Here is a 17,682-nt window from a genome sequence, read left to right on the forward strand (position 1 = left end):
ATGACAAAATACAAGTCACTCATTTTATTCAAGCACCCAGGAAAATGTGTGAGTTCACGGTGAGTTCCTCTTTGAGTCTGCACAGAGGTTCGGTGAACGTGTGTGTGTGTGTGTACATGCTGCCTGCATGCTTGTGTCTTTGACCTGTGTGTGTGTGTGTGTGTGTGTGAAGGGTGAAGGGAGAGACTCCGTGCCAGCAGATCAGTGTGTGACAGAGAGACCAACCTGTGTGTGAGCGGTTGTGTATCTTGAGGTTCTCCAGGCGAGAGAAGCTCTTGTTGCATGTGGGGCAGCGGTGAGGCTTCTCATTGGTGTGGGTACGAATGTGGATCAGCATTTTGTATCTGTGGACAATACACACACTTACTCTTAACACATCACAGTCTGCACCGTATTCAGAGGTAACGACATTTCGTTTCTGAAAGAAATATAATGAACAGAACCGCATAGTCTACGTGACAGACAGTCAAAACTGTTCTACAAGACAATTTCTCCCTGCACGGGTGTGTATTGTACCCTCCTGGGCAGGCCTTAGCAATCTCACCTGGCATTGAAGCCCCGCCCCTTGCGAGCACAGCCGTCCCAGTGGCAGCAGTACCCAGAATCCTTCTCAGGTTTGACATGGAAGTCGTTGACATGGTCCACCAGGTCCTGTAGGCAGTCGAAGAGGAGGTGACACTGGACAGACGGAGGAGGGAGAGTGAGTCAGGGTTGGAGGAGGTTCTGAGCATAAAATTATGAGGTTCCATCTGACATTTTAGTAAAAAAATATATATATTTACATATACTGGATTATTGGATGTTTATTAACATCTGTGTGGTGTTATTTTAATTTTTTACAGTAATTCACAAAATAAAAAAGGTTCTATCTCCAAAAAGGCATACCACATTGGAGTTATAAGTTTCTATCTGTGATCCAATCAAAAGCCTCACTGAATACGGGAGTTCCAATCAAAATCCATCTTTTAGCCATGTATGTTTAGCTGGGCTAGTTTGTGTGTTAGCTAGTTGACTTGGGATAGTTCGCAAATTTAACAATACCATTAGAAACCTAACATTGAATGACTTTATTGATGATTTGTTAAAAAGAGTAAGCAGTAGTGAAGCGTAAGTTGAAGCATATTAGTTAGCTATATTGCGGTTTGTTAAGAGTATGTAAAGATTATAGATAAATTAGATCGCTAACCCACTAGCTTGCAAGCTAACCTCCGTTAACTACCTGGTCCTAACTCACTAGCAAATGTACACGGTCCGGTTAGCTACGGTGAATATAGCTAGCCAACTAGCTCCACATCAAGATGCAAAGTGGCAAGTTAACGATAGCAAGCTAAGTAAACTTTTAATCGCCTTAACTATCCATCTACCAACTACACTCACCTAAAGGATTATCAGGAACACCATACTAATACTGTGTTTGACCCCCTTTCGCCTTCAGAACTGCCTTAATTCTACGTGGCATTGATTCAACAAGGTGCTAAAAGCATTCTTTAGAAATTTTGGCCCATATTGATAGGATAGCATCTTGCAGTTGATGGAGATTTGTGGGATGCACATCCAGGGCACGAAGCTCCCGTTCCACCACATCCCAAAGATGCTCTATTGGGTTGAGATCTGGTGACTGTGGGGGCCATTTCAGTACAGTGAACTCATTGTCATGTTCAAGAAACCAATTTGAAATTTTTCGAGCTTTGTAACATGGTGCATTATCCTGCTGGAAGTAGCCATCAGAGGATGGGTACATGGTGGTCATAAAGGGATGGACATGGTCAGAAACAATGCTCAGGTAGGCCATGGCATTTAAACAATGCCCAATTGGCACTAAGGGGCCTAAAGTGTGCCAAGAAAACATCCCCCACACCATTACACCACCACAACCAGCCTACACAGTGGTAACAAGGCATGGATGGATCCATGTTCTCATTCTGTTTACGCCAAATTCTGAATCTACCATCTGAATGTCTCAACAGAAATCGAGACTCATCAGACCAGGCAACATTCTTCCAGTCTTCAACTCTCCAATTTTGGTGAGCTTGTGCAAATTGTAGCCTCTTTTTCCTATTTGTAGTGGAGATGAGTGGTACCCGGTGGGGTCTTCTGCTGTTGTAGCCAATCCGCCTCAAGGTTGTGCGTGTTGTGGCTTCACAAATGTTTTGCTGCATACCTCGGTTGTAACGAGTGGTTATTTCAGTCAAAGTTGCTCTTCTATCAGCTTGAATCAGTCGGCTCATTCTCCTCTGACCTCTAGCATCAACAAGGCATTTTCGCCCACAGGACTGCCGCATACTGGATGTTTTTCCCTTTTCACACCATTCTTTGTAAACCCTTGAAATGGTTGCGCGTGAAAATCCCAGTAACTGAGCAAATTGTGAAATATTCAGACCGGCCCGTCTGGCACCAACAACCACGCTCAAAATTGCTTAAATCACCTTTCTTTCCCATTCTGACATTCAGTTTGGAGTTGAGGAGATTGTCTTGACCAGGACCACACCCCTAAATGCATTGAAGCAACTGCCATGTGATTGGTTGATTAGATAATTGCATTCATGTTAAATTGAACAGGTGTTCCTAATAATCCTTTAGGTGAGTGTAGATGTACAGCTAGCTGGCTTCATAGTAACTAACTAATGATATCGTCAGCACACTAGTTACCAAACTAGTTAACTAGCTAACAAATCTAGATACTTTTTAGAGCTTTTAATTGTGTTCAGCAGTGCAGTCATTATGTCCATGTATCAATAACAGGGCCAGCTATAAAAAGCACTTAGTAGACTTGCTATAGTAGCTAACTGTTTTTGTAGATATTGTGACTATAAAATAGATAACAGAGAAGGCTCAGATGATGATCATGAAGCATGGACACATACATCAGGAGAGATAACAACAATGAGACTAGTAAAGAGAGAGTAAAAGAGACAAATAGTGGTAAAAAGTGTTATACTGTGTAAAACCTTTGCGAACAGGGATATGGAATCTTTGATGCTCAATGTCTCTGAATCATGTTGAACGCAGATGGAACCTTATAATTCTAAGCTCACGACCTGACGTAGCCTGATCTCCAAGATCTGTTTGTCTAGCAACTCCCGGTCTAAACAGCACAAACCAGACTTGGGCCCAGGCTAAAACATCCCATCCTGCAACTCACCTTCCTCCAACGGCAGGCCAGCTGTTCATCCGCTGAGAGATCGGGAGACGCCCGCTTGTCGCCGGGCTGGCCAATGAACATGGAAGATGGCAGGTGGAGTCCGCCCCCAGCACCAATCGGCACAAAGAACTGGAAGGCTTGCGAGGAGGCGCCGCTATCCACGTAACGGATGTGAGCTGACTCCTGAACCAAGAGGATTAAAGGTTATGATCTGTCCCCATTAAACACACACACACACGCGCGTCGTACGTTCCCTTGGCTACACCACTCAGCAGACCTACGGTCCCTCCTGGCCATTTGTCCCCGTCTCCTTCCACTGACATCTGATGGGTGGCTGTGAAGGCCGGCGGTGATGTGAGTGGATGGGGTCGGACAGCATCATGGCTGTGTCCTGTGTCTCTGACTCAGCAGGCTGTGGGAGCATGAGAGACACCGGGCAGCTCTGACACACTCCTCATGAGGGAATCCAGTTGTTTCTCGCAACAACCACCTCTCTCTCACTGACACCCAGCGGCCTCATTGGCATCACGTGTGTGTGTGTGTGTGTGTGTCTGTTGTAGGTATGTGTGAGGGCGTGTTGTGGGTGTGTGTGGTATGGGTGTGGGTGTGTACATTGTGGGTGTGTACGTTTGGGGTGTGTGTGTTGTGGGTGTGCACGTTATGGGTGCGTGCATGTTGTGGGTGTGTGCGTTGTGGGTGTGTGCGCGTTGTGGGTGTGTGCGCGTTGTGGGTGTGTGCGCGTTGTGGGTGTGTGCGCGTTGTGGGTGTGTGCGCGTTGTGGGTGTGTGCGCGTTGTGGGTGTGTGCATGTTGTGGGTGTGTGCATGTTATGGGTGTGTGCGCGTTGTGGGTGTGTGCGCGTTGTGGGTGTGTGCGCGTTGTGGGTGTGTGCGCGTTGTGGGTGTGTGCGTCTGTGTGTGTATTTAATCCGATTTACAGCAAGGTACAGCCAACAGACCTCACGCAGTCTAATTCAATTCTCTCCCAATTGAATTGAGAGCCCCTGGCTGCAGTCTATTCAGCTTATCAGCCTCCCTCCGAGTTCTAGACAAGCACGTCCGCCAACATAGACACACACACACACACACACACACGCAAACAAGCACACAAACAAACACACGCACAGGCGCGGGCACACAAACTCACAGAGTCGCACATCACACACACTGATGAACGCAGACGCACAGCTAACTGGAAATGAGCTCTTATGAGATTTGTCCCAGACATTACTGACATGCCTACAGACAGCCAAAAGATTGTGCCCCCCCAACACCCCCAGAACAGTTATCTCAGAACAGATTAGGCTGTCCTGCTAATCCTGTAAGACCCCAGTGTACATATTACCCTGTGACGTAGTATAAACTGCCTCTGTGAGTGTGTGTGTGTGTTGTTCTCACAGCGTTCCTGACTCATTGGTGTCGTGTCTCGTGGTTTTCTCTGGTTAAGGCTGGAGAGAGGGTACTAGGGTGGTGGTGCTCTATCAGCTTGGACTGACTGAAAGGACCTACCCCCAGCCCCTCTCTCCACCTTCCCTCGCTCTCTTTGCATCTACCCCACACACACACACACACACACACACGACAATTCAGAAGTGCCTGTACTGCCGGGTGATTCCCACTCACCCCTGCGAGGATGTGGTGGGAGACCCCGTTTCCATTGGCTGTCTCTGGGGAACTGGAGGTGTGTCGGGAGGAGGGGGACATGCTGAGATCCACGGCTGGGGGCGTGGGGGGAATTTCTGGCCTCTCCTGGGGGACCACGGGCACACCTGTGGAAGGAGGGGGTCAGAGTGCATGGTCAAAAGCCTGGTCAGACGGCCCGGCTCCGTTAGAGTTGCTGGCTGGGCCACGCTACCCACCTGTGTGGGGTGAGGCAGGGGATGCAGGCACGATGACGGCAGTGCCATCGTCGGCCATGCGGAGCTGCCGGGCCCGTTTGGCATGGATGGGGGAAAGGGTGGGCGGCGACCGCGCAGCCCTGTTTACCCGCCCTCGGGGCAGTTTCAAGTCCAGTGGCTCATCCAGGGACAGCATGGCTGCAGCCCGCCCCACCTGCAAAGACAACCAATCAGGGAAGGGTTAGTGATTCAGCCAATCATACATTTTAAATGTCAGTGACACATCACACTACCTATAGCCTTACTACTCTAAGCTCATTGTGATACAGTACACAGTCAATGCCTATTCTACAACCTTGTTCCACAAAAGTTTGGGCGTTGTGTAAAATGGAAATAAAAACAAAATGCAATGATGTGCAAATCCTTTAAACCCTATATTAAATAGAAAACAGTACAAAGACAAGATATCAAATGTTGAAACTGAAAATGTTTATAGTTCCTTTGATGCCTGCAACGCTTTCAAAAAAGCTGGGCCCGGGGCAACAAAAGACTGGAAAAGTTGTGTAATACAAAAAAAGAACCTGATGGAAAATCTCTCAATAAATTAGGTTAATTGGCAACTGGTCAGTAACATGATTGGGTATAAAAAGAGCATCCCAGAGAGGATGAGTCTTTCAGAAGTAAAGATTCACTACTCTGCGAAAGACTCAGGCAAATAGTGCAACACTTTAAGAATACATTTCTCAACTTAAAATGGCAAAGAGTTTGAGGATCTCATAATATACAATACATAATATCATTCAAATATTCATAGAATCCGGAGAAATATCTGTATGCAAGGGAGAAGGCCGAAAACCAAAGCTGGATGGCTGTGATCTTCGGGCCCTCAGGTGGCACTGCATTAAAAACAGAAACGATTCTGTGGTGGATATCACTGCATGGCCTCAGGAACCCTTCTGAAAACCATTGTCCGTGAACACAATACATCGCTGCATCCAGAAATACAAGTTAAAACTCTACCATACAAAGAAGAAACCAGATATAAACAAGATGCAGAAACCCTGCCAAGTTCTCTGGGCCAAAGCTAATTCAAGACGGACTGAGGCAAAGTAGAAAACTGTCCTGTGGTCTGACAAATCAAAATCTGAAATTATTTTTGGGAAATATGGATGCCACTTCCATGCTAAAAAGGAAAGAGACCTTCCGGCTTTTTATCAGTGCACAGTTCGAAAAGCCAACATCTATGATGGTATGGGGGTGCATTAGTACACATGGCATGGGTGACTTGTACATCTGTGAAGGCACCATTAATGCTGAAGTTTATATAGGTTTTGAAGAAACATGCTGCCATCCAGATTACATCTTTTTCAGGGAAGGCCTTGCTTATTTCAGCAAGACAATGCCAAACCACATTCTGCATGTTTTACAACAGCATGGCTCTGTAGTAAAGGAATCTGGGTGCCAAACTGGCCTGCCTGCAGACCTGTCACCCACTGAAAACATTTGGTGCATTATGAAATGAAAGATATGACAAGGAGACCCAGAACTGTTGAGTAGCTCAAATCCTATAACAAGCAAGAACAGGAAAACATTTCACTTTCAGAACTACAGCAATTGGTTTCCTCAGGTCCCAAACACTTAGAGTGTTCTTAAAAGAAGAGGAGATGCAACACAGTAATAAACATGCCCCTGTCCCAACTTTTTGAAACGTATTGCTAGCATCAAATTCAAAATGGGCATGTATTTTCTTCCAAAAACAGTAACATTTGTCTGGTTCAACATTTGATATGTTGTCTTTGTACTATTTTCAACTAAATATAGAGATTAAAAGATTTGCACATTGCATTCTGTTTTTATTTGCATCTTACACAGTGTCCGAACATTTTTGGAAACAGGGTTGTATTGTAATAATACAGTTAGCATTATAATAAGGTTTAATATTGCGATTGACCAATAAAAAAGGCAATTGCTGTGTGTTTTTCTATGGGGGTTTTTGGAGGACATAATGCGTATTGTCTGAATATGTCCTAGAATATACAAGCACAGATTACATAACCACACTTCCTTACACTGCCTCCTAGCAACAAAACCGGACATCACGATCTGAAATGCAGACGGAGGAAACAGAAACCACACTCGCACTTCTTCAAGACTAGCCTATGCACACGCTTCTCCAAGCACCCCCCCTCCCCAGTGACCTTTGCTCACATGCTCTTCTAGAGGAATGTCTGCAATCCAATCCAGATGGTCACCCTGACCCCCTAGACTCCCCCTGGCCACTGCCCCCAGCCACCACCACATAAACCCCCATGGACCTCACCGCCCTGCGTGACCCCCTCAGGCCTACCTCCACCTCGCAGCCCCACCAAATGGACATCCAAGCACACACAGCCACGAATTCACGCTCTGACAGTCTCCACTCAAACACTGTGACCCTAGCACCTCCAAGGTGTGACTGGCCAATACACCCATCTCTGGAGGACCATTCCCTACCAATCCTCACCCACGCAGGTTCACTTATTACTGTAAGAGACTTTAGTTCCAATCACAGACCCATTCACACAGCTAAAGTCACATCTGGCCTCTTTCATGCAACTATTCTCACTCCTGGCCTCCTTTACACAACTCTCCTTACAACTGGCCTCCTTTACACATCTATCCTCATGCCTGGGCTCCTTTACACATCTATCCTCATGCCTGGGCTCCTTTACACATTTATCCTCATACCTGGCCTCCTTTACATATCTATCCTCATACCTGGCCTCCTTTACACATCTATCCTCATACATGGCCTCCTTTACACATCTATCCTCATACCAGGTCTTCTTTTCACAACTATCCTCAGATCTGACCTCCTTTAAATTGATTTAAAGCACATTTGTTTGATAAAGCCTATTTTATATCACCAGATATTAAAAATTCGCAAAACCCTTGTCTTAAAACACAAAAAGCAAGCAAGCAAGCAAAAACAAGAAATTGAAGGACAATGAAAAACCCCAAGTAACATCAGAACTTAGGAGGAAACTCAGAGGAGGCGGACTCTTGAGATGGCCTGTCCTGTTCTGGCGGTTCCAGGTGGAGTTCATAAGAGTACACAATACAGCTGTACAATTAAACAAACTCCTATCAAATTCCCAGTATTGACATGTGCAATATCCACCTCGCAAGAGCATTCAATATCTTTCTGTAAACATCCATCAGCCGTGTGTAATGTCAGTTTAATAATTGACTGTTATTATTTAATTTACTGTTAAAATTTACTGTTATAAACTTGCGGTTGTTTCCTGCACACACATGCCAAGACTGTCACTTAAGAAGTGCAGTTCCTCCTTCCTCCTCGGTTATATGTTCACTGTCATGTTTTGTGCTCTTCTTTTCAGTGAAATACTGCACTGTCAACAGATACTTTCAAACAGAAAAAATCCTCTTTGCCACTTTGTTCTTAAATAGGTAGTTCTATTTCTACGATGGCAGCGGTTAACCCGAGTATTTTGATTTGTATCTCAGGAAAAATCGCAACAACGTTCAAGTGCCTCTGAATACTATGAAACAGAAATGAACCTAGAGGTCCTGTTCAGGGATGGATGTCCATATGAGCCGGAGCCGCTGTCCTGAATCTGGACCACGTATCGCTTTCCTTTGTTTCTGTATGAAAGCATCCGCTAGATGTCCAACATCACCAATACGGAATATGTTACAAAGAACCCACTATTCCCCTGGCTGGATAAGCTTGGTAGTCCTTGATTTACAGTGTCCCTCTCTCCAGTGTCCACGCTACGGATGGGCTCAGAACTCACCAGGGCCAATGGGGACACAGCTCTTCAAAGGAAACAAACAGGCTCCCTCTATATCTCTCTCTCTCACGCTATCTCTCTCCATTTTCCATCTTGCGTTCTCTTTCCCTCCCTCTCTTTCCCCGTCTCTGGCTCCGTCACTCGGTCTATCCCCCCCATATAGACACGCAGTGTTATGTGGTCACAGCTCAAATATACAGTCGGAGATCTGCCCCCGCCCCCCCCGACGGGCAAACAAGTCTATGCACGCACACGCAAAAACGCACACACAAGCAAATAATCATACTGTAATTTATACTAATTCTGCACTGGCTTCTCTCTCCTTCCCTACAGATTTCTCGTTCTCTAAAACACATATCTTCTCTCTAAAATACACACACGCACGCACACTATCTCTCGCACACACAGAGCTCTGCGGCCGTGCTGAACTGAATAGTGGTCTTTGAGAGCGGCTCTGGCCAGGGGCCATATGAGGAGCTGCTGTGTCTGGGGGGAGGGGGCGGTGGGGGGGCTGCGGGGATCAGAGAGGTCATCAAGTTCACCCATGGCACAGCCCAGCCCAGGGGGGACAGCAGGCCTGCACTGGACGGCAAGCAGATAGCGGGGGGAGTCACACACACACACAGCATCCACACACACCATGCAATTAGTCATTTAACATCCAGTAAATATTTTGTCTCTCGATTCTAAACACTTTTATGATTCCCAAATGTACTGGTCCAGGAGAGCTGAAGATTGAGTCATCCATCCTCAAGAAAATGTACTTATTTTCACACTCAAGTAAGGAAGTAGGTTGAATCGGCTCATTAGATCGTGTTCTCTTAACTACAAGACCACAGTCGAGATGACAACGATAGACTGTGGTGGACGCCTCATTGCTGCAGTTGTACTTGAATAATATCTAAACATGGGACCGGACCCGGACATGGCCAAGACAGGACAGGGTCAAGTCATTGGTCAAAACAGGACAGGGTCAAGTCATTGGTCAAGACAGGACCGGATCCGGACAGGGAAATGTCAGGACAGGGTCAGGTCAGGGAATACCAAAATAAAGACATAAGTTGTTTGATTTTTAATATTCACTGTATACAGAGTTCTGCAACTGCAACTGATTTTCTGGGGCCCCCTACTATCTCTGAGGAATCTTTGTGATTTCATTTTTTAACTGTAAAAACACCTGGAAATGATATGCAGTCTACAACTGATTATGTTCAACCCGCACCACCTCAATCAACCACACAGTCCCCCTGGTATATAATGCCAGTAGTGAAGTTAGTCTTCAGTCTGGTTCATCTCCTACTGTCTGGTCTTGCTTTCAGAGCAGGTCACCCTGGTGGGCACTGGAACCTATCCTTTTACAAGACAAAAGCCCAGCCCTAAGTCATACCTCTCTGGGACTAAACCACACATTTCAATTCCAGTCCATTGGGAAAAGTACACTTGCATTCTCAATTCTCTTTAATGTTTCTAAATGAATAAAGATGTTACATTTGCATTGGAGCTGTGGTAAACGTTTGAAATTCCTGGAACTGAACCCAACCCTGGCCACTGATTGGTCCTTTGCATCATCATCTTCAATTATCAATTTTAACACCAGCCAAGGTCTATGATGCTGGAGATGGAGTAGTGGTCAAATTTTTACTGTAGCTCTGATAAGAACTTAGTTTATAATTGACTTGTGTTTGACATCGAATTCAGATCAATGTCCTGCCGTACCCTGTGTACTGCATAGGAAAGTGTGAGTGTGTTCTCTGTCCTGTCAGATTTCAAAAGCTTACGTCTGCCTAACCCCACATCTGTCAACACTACATGGCAATAATTTGCTTCCTACACACTATGTCCACAGACTGATAAATACACACTTAAACATTCCATCCACATACTGATCCACACACACACATTCACATGCTGTTTGAATAAGAGTGTACAGCAACTTGCAACCCGATCATGAGGTTGATAGACATTAATTTAAAATGTGCATGCTTAATATACTTTACCAGTGCTTGAATAAGCTTACCCAGGGCATGGAAAGTCTCACCACAAATGCCCTATTTCCTCCATATCTCTCTGTTTAGATGTTGCAACTTCATCAAGCTTTGCCAACAGAATAAATCTCCCTCTAAGTTAGTGTAACTCACATCAGACACTGTCAATGTGGTTTAGAAGATTCACAATTCACATCAAACACTGCCAATGTGGTATAGAAGATTCACAATTCAAATCAGACATTGTCTATATGGTTTAAAAGACTCACAATTCAAAACAAACATATTCAATGCGGTTTAGAAAATTCACAATTCACATCAGACACTGTCAGTATGGTTTAGAAGGTTCACATTAGGCACTGCCAACGTGGTTTAGGAAGTTTGTGTAAGGTAGAAGAAAAGCACCAGTCCTTTAAATGTTGAAACTCCTCCCTGTGGCTGATAACCCTATTGGGGAGCTCCGTTCCTTGCGGTCTCCAGGGCAGAATCCGCTCTGGGCCTCTTAACACAAAAGCCCCTGTTACATCACACAGACCCCAGTAGCTCCATGTGTCAACCATTACAAGACCCGGCCCGAGAAACCAATGCTATAAATCATTTTTTCTTCCCCTTTTTTAGACCAGTGCTTTGAGTATCCAGCTTTTCCCTGACCTTTACACTCTGGCTCTACGGATCCGAACGATTCCCAACATGTGCTGATTACATTCTGCCTGGGAGTTGGTTTCCCCCACCCCTTCACTTTCCTGAAGCATCTGCCTGACTTTTTCGCTCAAGATTTTTTCAACATTATGTAGCCCACAGGTCGTCTTTGCCTCATATTTCTGAACAGCAGAAATGAAAAACATTCAGCTATCTTCTACCAAAATTCAGAAAAGATATACAAAAGCACATTTCTTGTTTATACAATGCAGCTGGGTGGAGAACAAAACGGCACAACGTGGAGCTGGAAGGAGGTCTGTGGGCGTAGGTTCAACGCTGTAGCCCAGAAGGCGCGCAGGTGGGAGAGGCCATCTGCGCTGTTGGGCGTGATTCCGGAGCAGTAGTGCATGGTATAACAGAAGTCCGGCAGGGCCAGGAACCACCGGGGGACACAATAGTTGGTGTCCTTTGCCAGTACACTGCACCGGCGTAGCAGATTGGAGAACGACACGACAGGGCAGGCCCATGGGCGTTAACAAATACCACTTAGAGACAAACAGAAATGCAACCACACGTTGAACTAACAAAAAAGTGGCGTGTACACATTGGCCTCTCCTTCTTTGGCAGGCTTGCTGGCTACGCTGCGTTACATACGCTCACCCAAAAACACAAAATGGCACAGTTAGTGCTACGGTCGGTGTCCTTTTTGGTCTGATGCTTGGCAAAGTGGGTGAAGTTACATCCTGCCTGGTTGGCCCTCTTCGAGGTTACCTTTGGACAAGGCCACAGAGTCCCTAGTTTCACACTTCTATATTATTGTGCCGCGGGACTAGAGTCAGTCTGTCCCTGTGTTTAGCCACAATTGTTTGCGTTGCATAAGTTAATGTGACAGGAGACAAGGGTCAGTCTGAAAAGTATGCTCAGGTATCCTTTTGAACCCCATGAATGCTCTCTCAACCTTTCCTGGTGTCCTGTTTAACCTTAGGAGGAAATGGGCCGTTGGACAGAGCCTCGGGACTAACTGGGCCTAATGACTTGTGGCTGTCCCTGTCCAAAGTCCTCCGGGTTGTGTTGCAGAAGAAGTCGCTGCTCCTGCTGCCACTGCCCACATCCCACCTGATTTTCCTTGTCCACATGGTTATGGATACGCAGCGGATACTGTTTAAAGACAGGACACAGTCCACATGCATTTATTGACCTGCTTGTCATCTGAACTAGCGAAAACATTGACGAGGCCCAAAAGGTCACACGCTCTTATAATCTTCACCCGACAGCCAGAAAAGGACTGGCCACCCCTCAGAGTTCCTCTGGTTTATTCTCTAGGTTTATTCGTAGGTTTCAACACTACTAGGGCGTTTTTTCCCAGCCAATGCTGATCAACCCTGTTATAGCTAGCTCTTTGTGGTTGCAGGCTGGGTATCTGTAAAAGCACTGTGAAAACCATTGATGTAAAATGGGCTTCGTAACATCCATTTGATTGATTGAGTCCTCCTGGAACGTTCCTTCTCTCGCCTCTCTAGGTGTCCCTTTCTCTGCCCTGACTTTGGGTGCATTCAGCTGCGCAGTCTACCTTGGCACGCCCGCCGGTTAGGCCGCCGATGTCCGCTCTGGTGGTGCCCACACCACAAGTCATTCGTTCCTTCCTGCACCTACTCTGCCGACTTTGTTGTAGGCTACAACAAAAATGTCTCAGAACTTCTAACAGTAGTGTTTTCCCAACATAAAGCAATTCGTTTAGGCAACCTGTCAAACACGCAAGACAGACCGGGTGTATAAAATACCATCCATCCATCCATCTTCTTCCGCTTCATCCGGGGCCGGGTCGCGGGGGCAGCAGTCTAAGCAGAGATGCCCAGACTTCCCTCTCCTCCAGCTCTTCCAGGGGGACACCGAGGCGTTACCAGGCCAGCCGGGAGACATAGTCCCTCCAGCGTGTCCTAGGTCTTCCCCGGGGTCTCCTCCCGGTGGGACGGGACCGGAAAACCTTCCCAGGAAGGCGTTCCGGAAGCATCCAAAACAGATGCCCAAGCCATCTCAGCTGACCCCTCTCGATGTGGAGGAGCAGCGGCTCTACTCTGAGCTCCTCCCGGGTGACCAAGCTTCTCACCCTATCTCTAAGGGATCGCCCAGCCACCCTCAATCAATCAATCAATCAAATGTATTTATAAAGCCCTTTTTACAACAGCAGTTGTCACAAAGTGCTTTACAGAGACACCCGGCCTTAAGCACCAAGAAGCAAACAACAGTAGTGTTGAATTTCAGTGGCTAGGAAAAACTTTTAGGAAGAAACCTAGAGAGGACCCAGGCTCAGAGGGGTGACCAGTCCTCTTCTGGCTGTGCTGGGTGAGATATTAAGAGTCCAATTGGAATAATAAATACATTTCTCTGGGCTAAATCCATAGTCTATTTGATTTTAGACTAGGTCAGAAGTATGACCAGGTGGACAAGGACAGAGACAGCAACGGGCCCCCCAAACCAGGTAATCTGCAGGTGTGGACCAGGACCTCATCTCCTCCTAAAATGTTAAACTGGAGGAGACTGAGAAAAGTTAGTAGTACATCCCTCATATCCCCCAGCACAATAATATAGCAGCGTAACACCTTGGAACTGAGACAGGGGGGTCCGGTGACACTGTGGCCCTACCCGGGGGAGGCCCCGGACAGGGCCCAACAGGCAGGAAATCAATCCAACCACATTGACAGGCATCAACCAAAGGGACACCCACCAACCGCAACCCCCCTGAATGAGGGCCGAGTATTGCTAGCAGCGTACAGCCCAATTGCACAAGTGCGCAACAGAGAGTCAACAACAAGCCAGTGACTCTACCCCCGAAAGGCATTGGAGGGAGGGCATCCCAGTGGCGACGAGAGCCCACCTGGCAAGACAGCAAGGGTGGACAGTATCAAGCCTACTGATCACCTTCACGCCCCCAGGCCAGGCTACACCTAATCATAAACCTGTGCTGTAGAGATTAGTTTTTAGTAGACACTTGAAAGTTTGCACTGAGTTTGCATTTCTAACATTAATTGGCAGATCATTCCACAGGAGTGGAGCTCTATGAGAAAAGGCCCTGCCGCCAACTGTTTGTTTACAAATTCTAGGTACAATTAAAAGGCCTGCATCTTGCGATCTAAGGTTACATGTAGGTATGTATGGCTGGATCATTTCAGCAAGGTAAGTAGGAGCAAGTCCATGTATTGATTTATAGGTTAAGAGTAAAACCTTAAAATCAGCCCTAACCCTAACAGGCAGCCAATGTAAGGACGCCAGGACAGGAGTAATGTGTTCAAATTTTTTTGTTCTAGTTAGGATTCTAACCCTGCGGAGAAAGCTCATTTCGGCCACCTGTATCTGGGATCTTGTCCTTTCGGTCATGACCCAAAGCTCATGACCATAGGTGAGAGTAGGAACGTAGATTGACCGGTCAATCGAGAGCTTTGCCTTGCGGCTCAACTCTTTCTTCACCACGACAGACCGATACATTGACAGCATTACTGCAGAAGCTGCACCGATCCGTCTGTCAATCTCCCGTTCCATCCTTCCCTCACTCGTGAACAAGACCCCTAGATACGTAAACTCCTCCACTTGAGGCAGGCACTCTCCACCAACCTGAAGTGGGCAAGCCACCCTTTTCCGACTGAGGACCATGGCCTTGGATTTGGAGGTACTGATTCTCATCCCCACCGCTTCACACTTCAGCGCATGCTGAAGGTCCTGGTTTGAAGGGGCCAACACGACAACATCATCCGCAAAGAGCAAAAACGAAATCGTGTGGTCCCCAAACCTGACACCCTCCGGCCCCTGGCTGCGCCTAGAAATTCTGTCCATAAAAATTATGAACAGAACCGGCGACAAAGGGCAGCCCTGCCGGAGTCCAACATGCACTGGGAACAAGTCTGACTTACTGCCGGCAATGTCGACCACGCTCCTGCTTCGGTCGTACAGGGACCTGACAGACTTAGGGGCTAAGAAGGCAGACAGACTAAGCAATGCCAAACAAACTCGACCACTATCAAATTCTGTTTGGCCTCAGCAGACTGGTTGCCCAGAGATGCAGCTCTGGTGAATTTCAATGAAATGCTGTCTATCAAAATACTGCCATAGTCTGCTTGCGATCATCATTGCAATTGCCAAGCAGAGCATAAAGATATTGCTAGGTAGAAGGCCAGATATGTTGGATCAGTTTATAATAAATGTTATAATCAGTTTATAATCAATTTATTTAGCACCACACAGCTAACTGAAGCCTGGTCCCAGGTCTCTCAGTGCTGTCTTGCCCACTGATTATGCAAAATAGTGACAGTTAACATTGTAGTTATCTGGACAGCAAAACGCAAAAACACTACGGTAATGCACCACTATGAAATAAGCCACCACACAGTGGTACAGTCCAGGCGTCATATAGGGTGGGTTGGAATGTTGCGTTACTCTGGAAAAAAGAGGGGGGTCATGGGGTCTAACCAAAATAGGGGAAGGCTTTTAAACCATGGGAGACAATAGTACGAAACTGTATCTACAAAATGTCTCAGAGTCAAATGTACCGGGAGTAGTGCTGAAGTCTAGAATGATCATTAGCATGAGATCAGTCCTTCAGAAATACTAGGGAATTTCCATTCAACGCAACAAGTCATGTACTGTACCACCCGCTTGACGTCAGGTTTTCTACGGTCAAGTCCTCAGTCACTCCTATTAGACATGTTCACAGAGTGAATCAGTGGTGCTGCAGATGAGTCAGCCTGCTGCTCCATGTTGATTCACCTCAGGATTTCCTCTTTACAGTAATGACTTAGGAGAAGTGGCCCGGCCGGCTGGGAGTCATAGCGGAGGTCAGAGGGGAAGAAGGAGATAGCGTTTTCTCATATGACCTGGTGTGTAGGTGCATACGGACGTCAGTCCATACGTGTGGGTGTGAGTGTGTGTGTGTGCGGCCCAGACAGTGAGTTAGGGAGGGGGCCGGGTAAGGAGAGCACTGGCGGGAGGGAGGCTGGTTGGAGGCTGTGAAGTTTGGGGACAGGGTGTTGCTCGGCCCCCGTGCAGACTTCCTCACTCGGCCGTGGGGTCTCTAGCCTTTTTGAAAGGCGGTATTGTGCCACTCCAGAGCCCCGCCTCCACCACCCCCCCCCACACACACACCCTCGTCCCAAGTAAATACAGGCTGTAGCAGCTGAACGAGAGCAAGCGGGGTGAGGAGGTAGTGAGATGGGTTAGGAGGCCGGTGAAGGAGTCGGCCGGGTGGGGGCTGAGGAGGGTGAATAAGAGGTCTGTGTCTCCGCAGTCTTACACCCCCCCCCCAACCTCCCATTTCATTCCAGGGTTGTTTTTTTGTCCCCTGGAAGGAAGCACCGGAATCAACCCACCTCCCTTTGGAGAAAACCAGGCAGAGGTGAGACGGTGGGGTGAGGAAGGTGAGGCGGAGGGTTGGACGGGGTGAAGGGGGAGCAAGGTCAGAGGGAGAATGGGGTGGTGGATGGGGGAAGTGGGCGAAACCATGAGAAGCTTAGATTGTGGATGAGTAGGAGGTGTGGTGTGTTGTGGGTATGGGTAATGGGACGAGGTCGAGTTAAGGTATGAGGTGGCACCTCCACCATTCCAATCCGGAATCATGTGGATCAGTGGTGACCTCTGACTCTTCTCTGACCCACTGAACTATATCCTAGCAGATTAAATTTACACTTAGAGTATTATTTCAGCATAGAGAAATACCGCAATACTGGAGGACAATGGTTGGTAGTGAGAGTAATAAGTATTGTTTAGCAAGAACACAATGACAGATCGTGTTTCTGTAAGGACAGTAAAAAAATAAAGAAAATTCCTAGTCGGGTGATTTTGCCAGTCGCCGTTAGGAATTAGATTTAGGATTCAGGTTAGGTGTTTGGAGTAAGGGCTAGGAAAAATTTGATTTTGTACGGCCATCCTTTTCTTTGTACCGACAAGGATAGAAAAACTTGTGTGTGAGAGAGATAGGGAGAGTTTGTGTGATGATAACCCCCTCTCTGAGCTGGATTGTAACTGAATCCCCCTCTTGCTGTGTCTAACCCCCTCTTGCTGTGCTCTGTCCACAGAATGGATCACACACACTTTTCCACCCTCCAAAACCCCAGGGGGAGACCTCCCTGTGCTCCAGTCCCAGCCCTCCCAGGGGACCAGCTGAACTGTCGGCTACTTCTTTTTCATCTGCCTTAAGCACTGCCCTCACCGAAGAAGCGGAGCTGTTATGTCCTCGTAAGGTGGACATCTGTTGGCAAAGCCATGGGTTAAAACTGAGCACCTTTGACACTCAAAGTTA

At 47.0% G+C, this 17,682-nt stretch overlaps 1 protein-coding gene across 3 annotated transcripts in view; it reads right to left on the bottom strand.

Annotated features, from left to right (window-relative positions):
• glis2b (GLIS family zinc finger 2b) overlaps nt 1-17,682 on the bottom strand; it is a 49,973-nt gene that overhangs the window by 6,686 nt on the left and 25,605 nt on the right. Inside the window, exons 1-6 of one of the 3 annotated variants that reach the window (XM_020050938.3) lie at nt 8,776-8,980; nt 5,000-5,192; nt 4,764-4,909; nt 3,143-3,325; nt 545-678; nt 226-344 (exon numbers count right to left, since the gene is read on the bottom strand). In XM_020050938.3, the coding sequence (XP_019906497.1) occupies nt 226-344; nt 545-678; nt 3,143-3,325; nt 4,764-4,909; nt 5,000-5,174 (757 nt within the window). In that variant the 5' untranslated portion in view covers nt 5,175-5,192; nt 8,776-8,980. Of the gene's footprint in view, nt 1-225; nt 345-544; nt 679-3,142; nt 3,326-3,423; nt 3,799-4,763; nt 4,910-4,999; nt 5,193-8,775; nt 8,981-17,682 lie in introns of those variants that run through there. The other 2 variants (XM_010889434.5, XM_010889435.5) reach the window with 2 other exon arrangements.

This window comes from Esox lucius, chromosome 11, assembly GCF_011004845.1.
Source record: "Esox lucius isolate fEsoLuc1 chromosome 11, fEsoLuc1.pri, whole genome shotgun sequence".
In the NCBI taxonomy this organism is placed as follows: domain Eukaryota; kingdom Metazoa; phylum Chordata; class Actinopteri; order Esociformes; family Esocidae; genus Esox; species Esox lucius.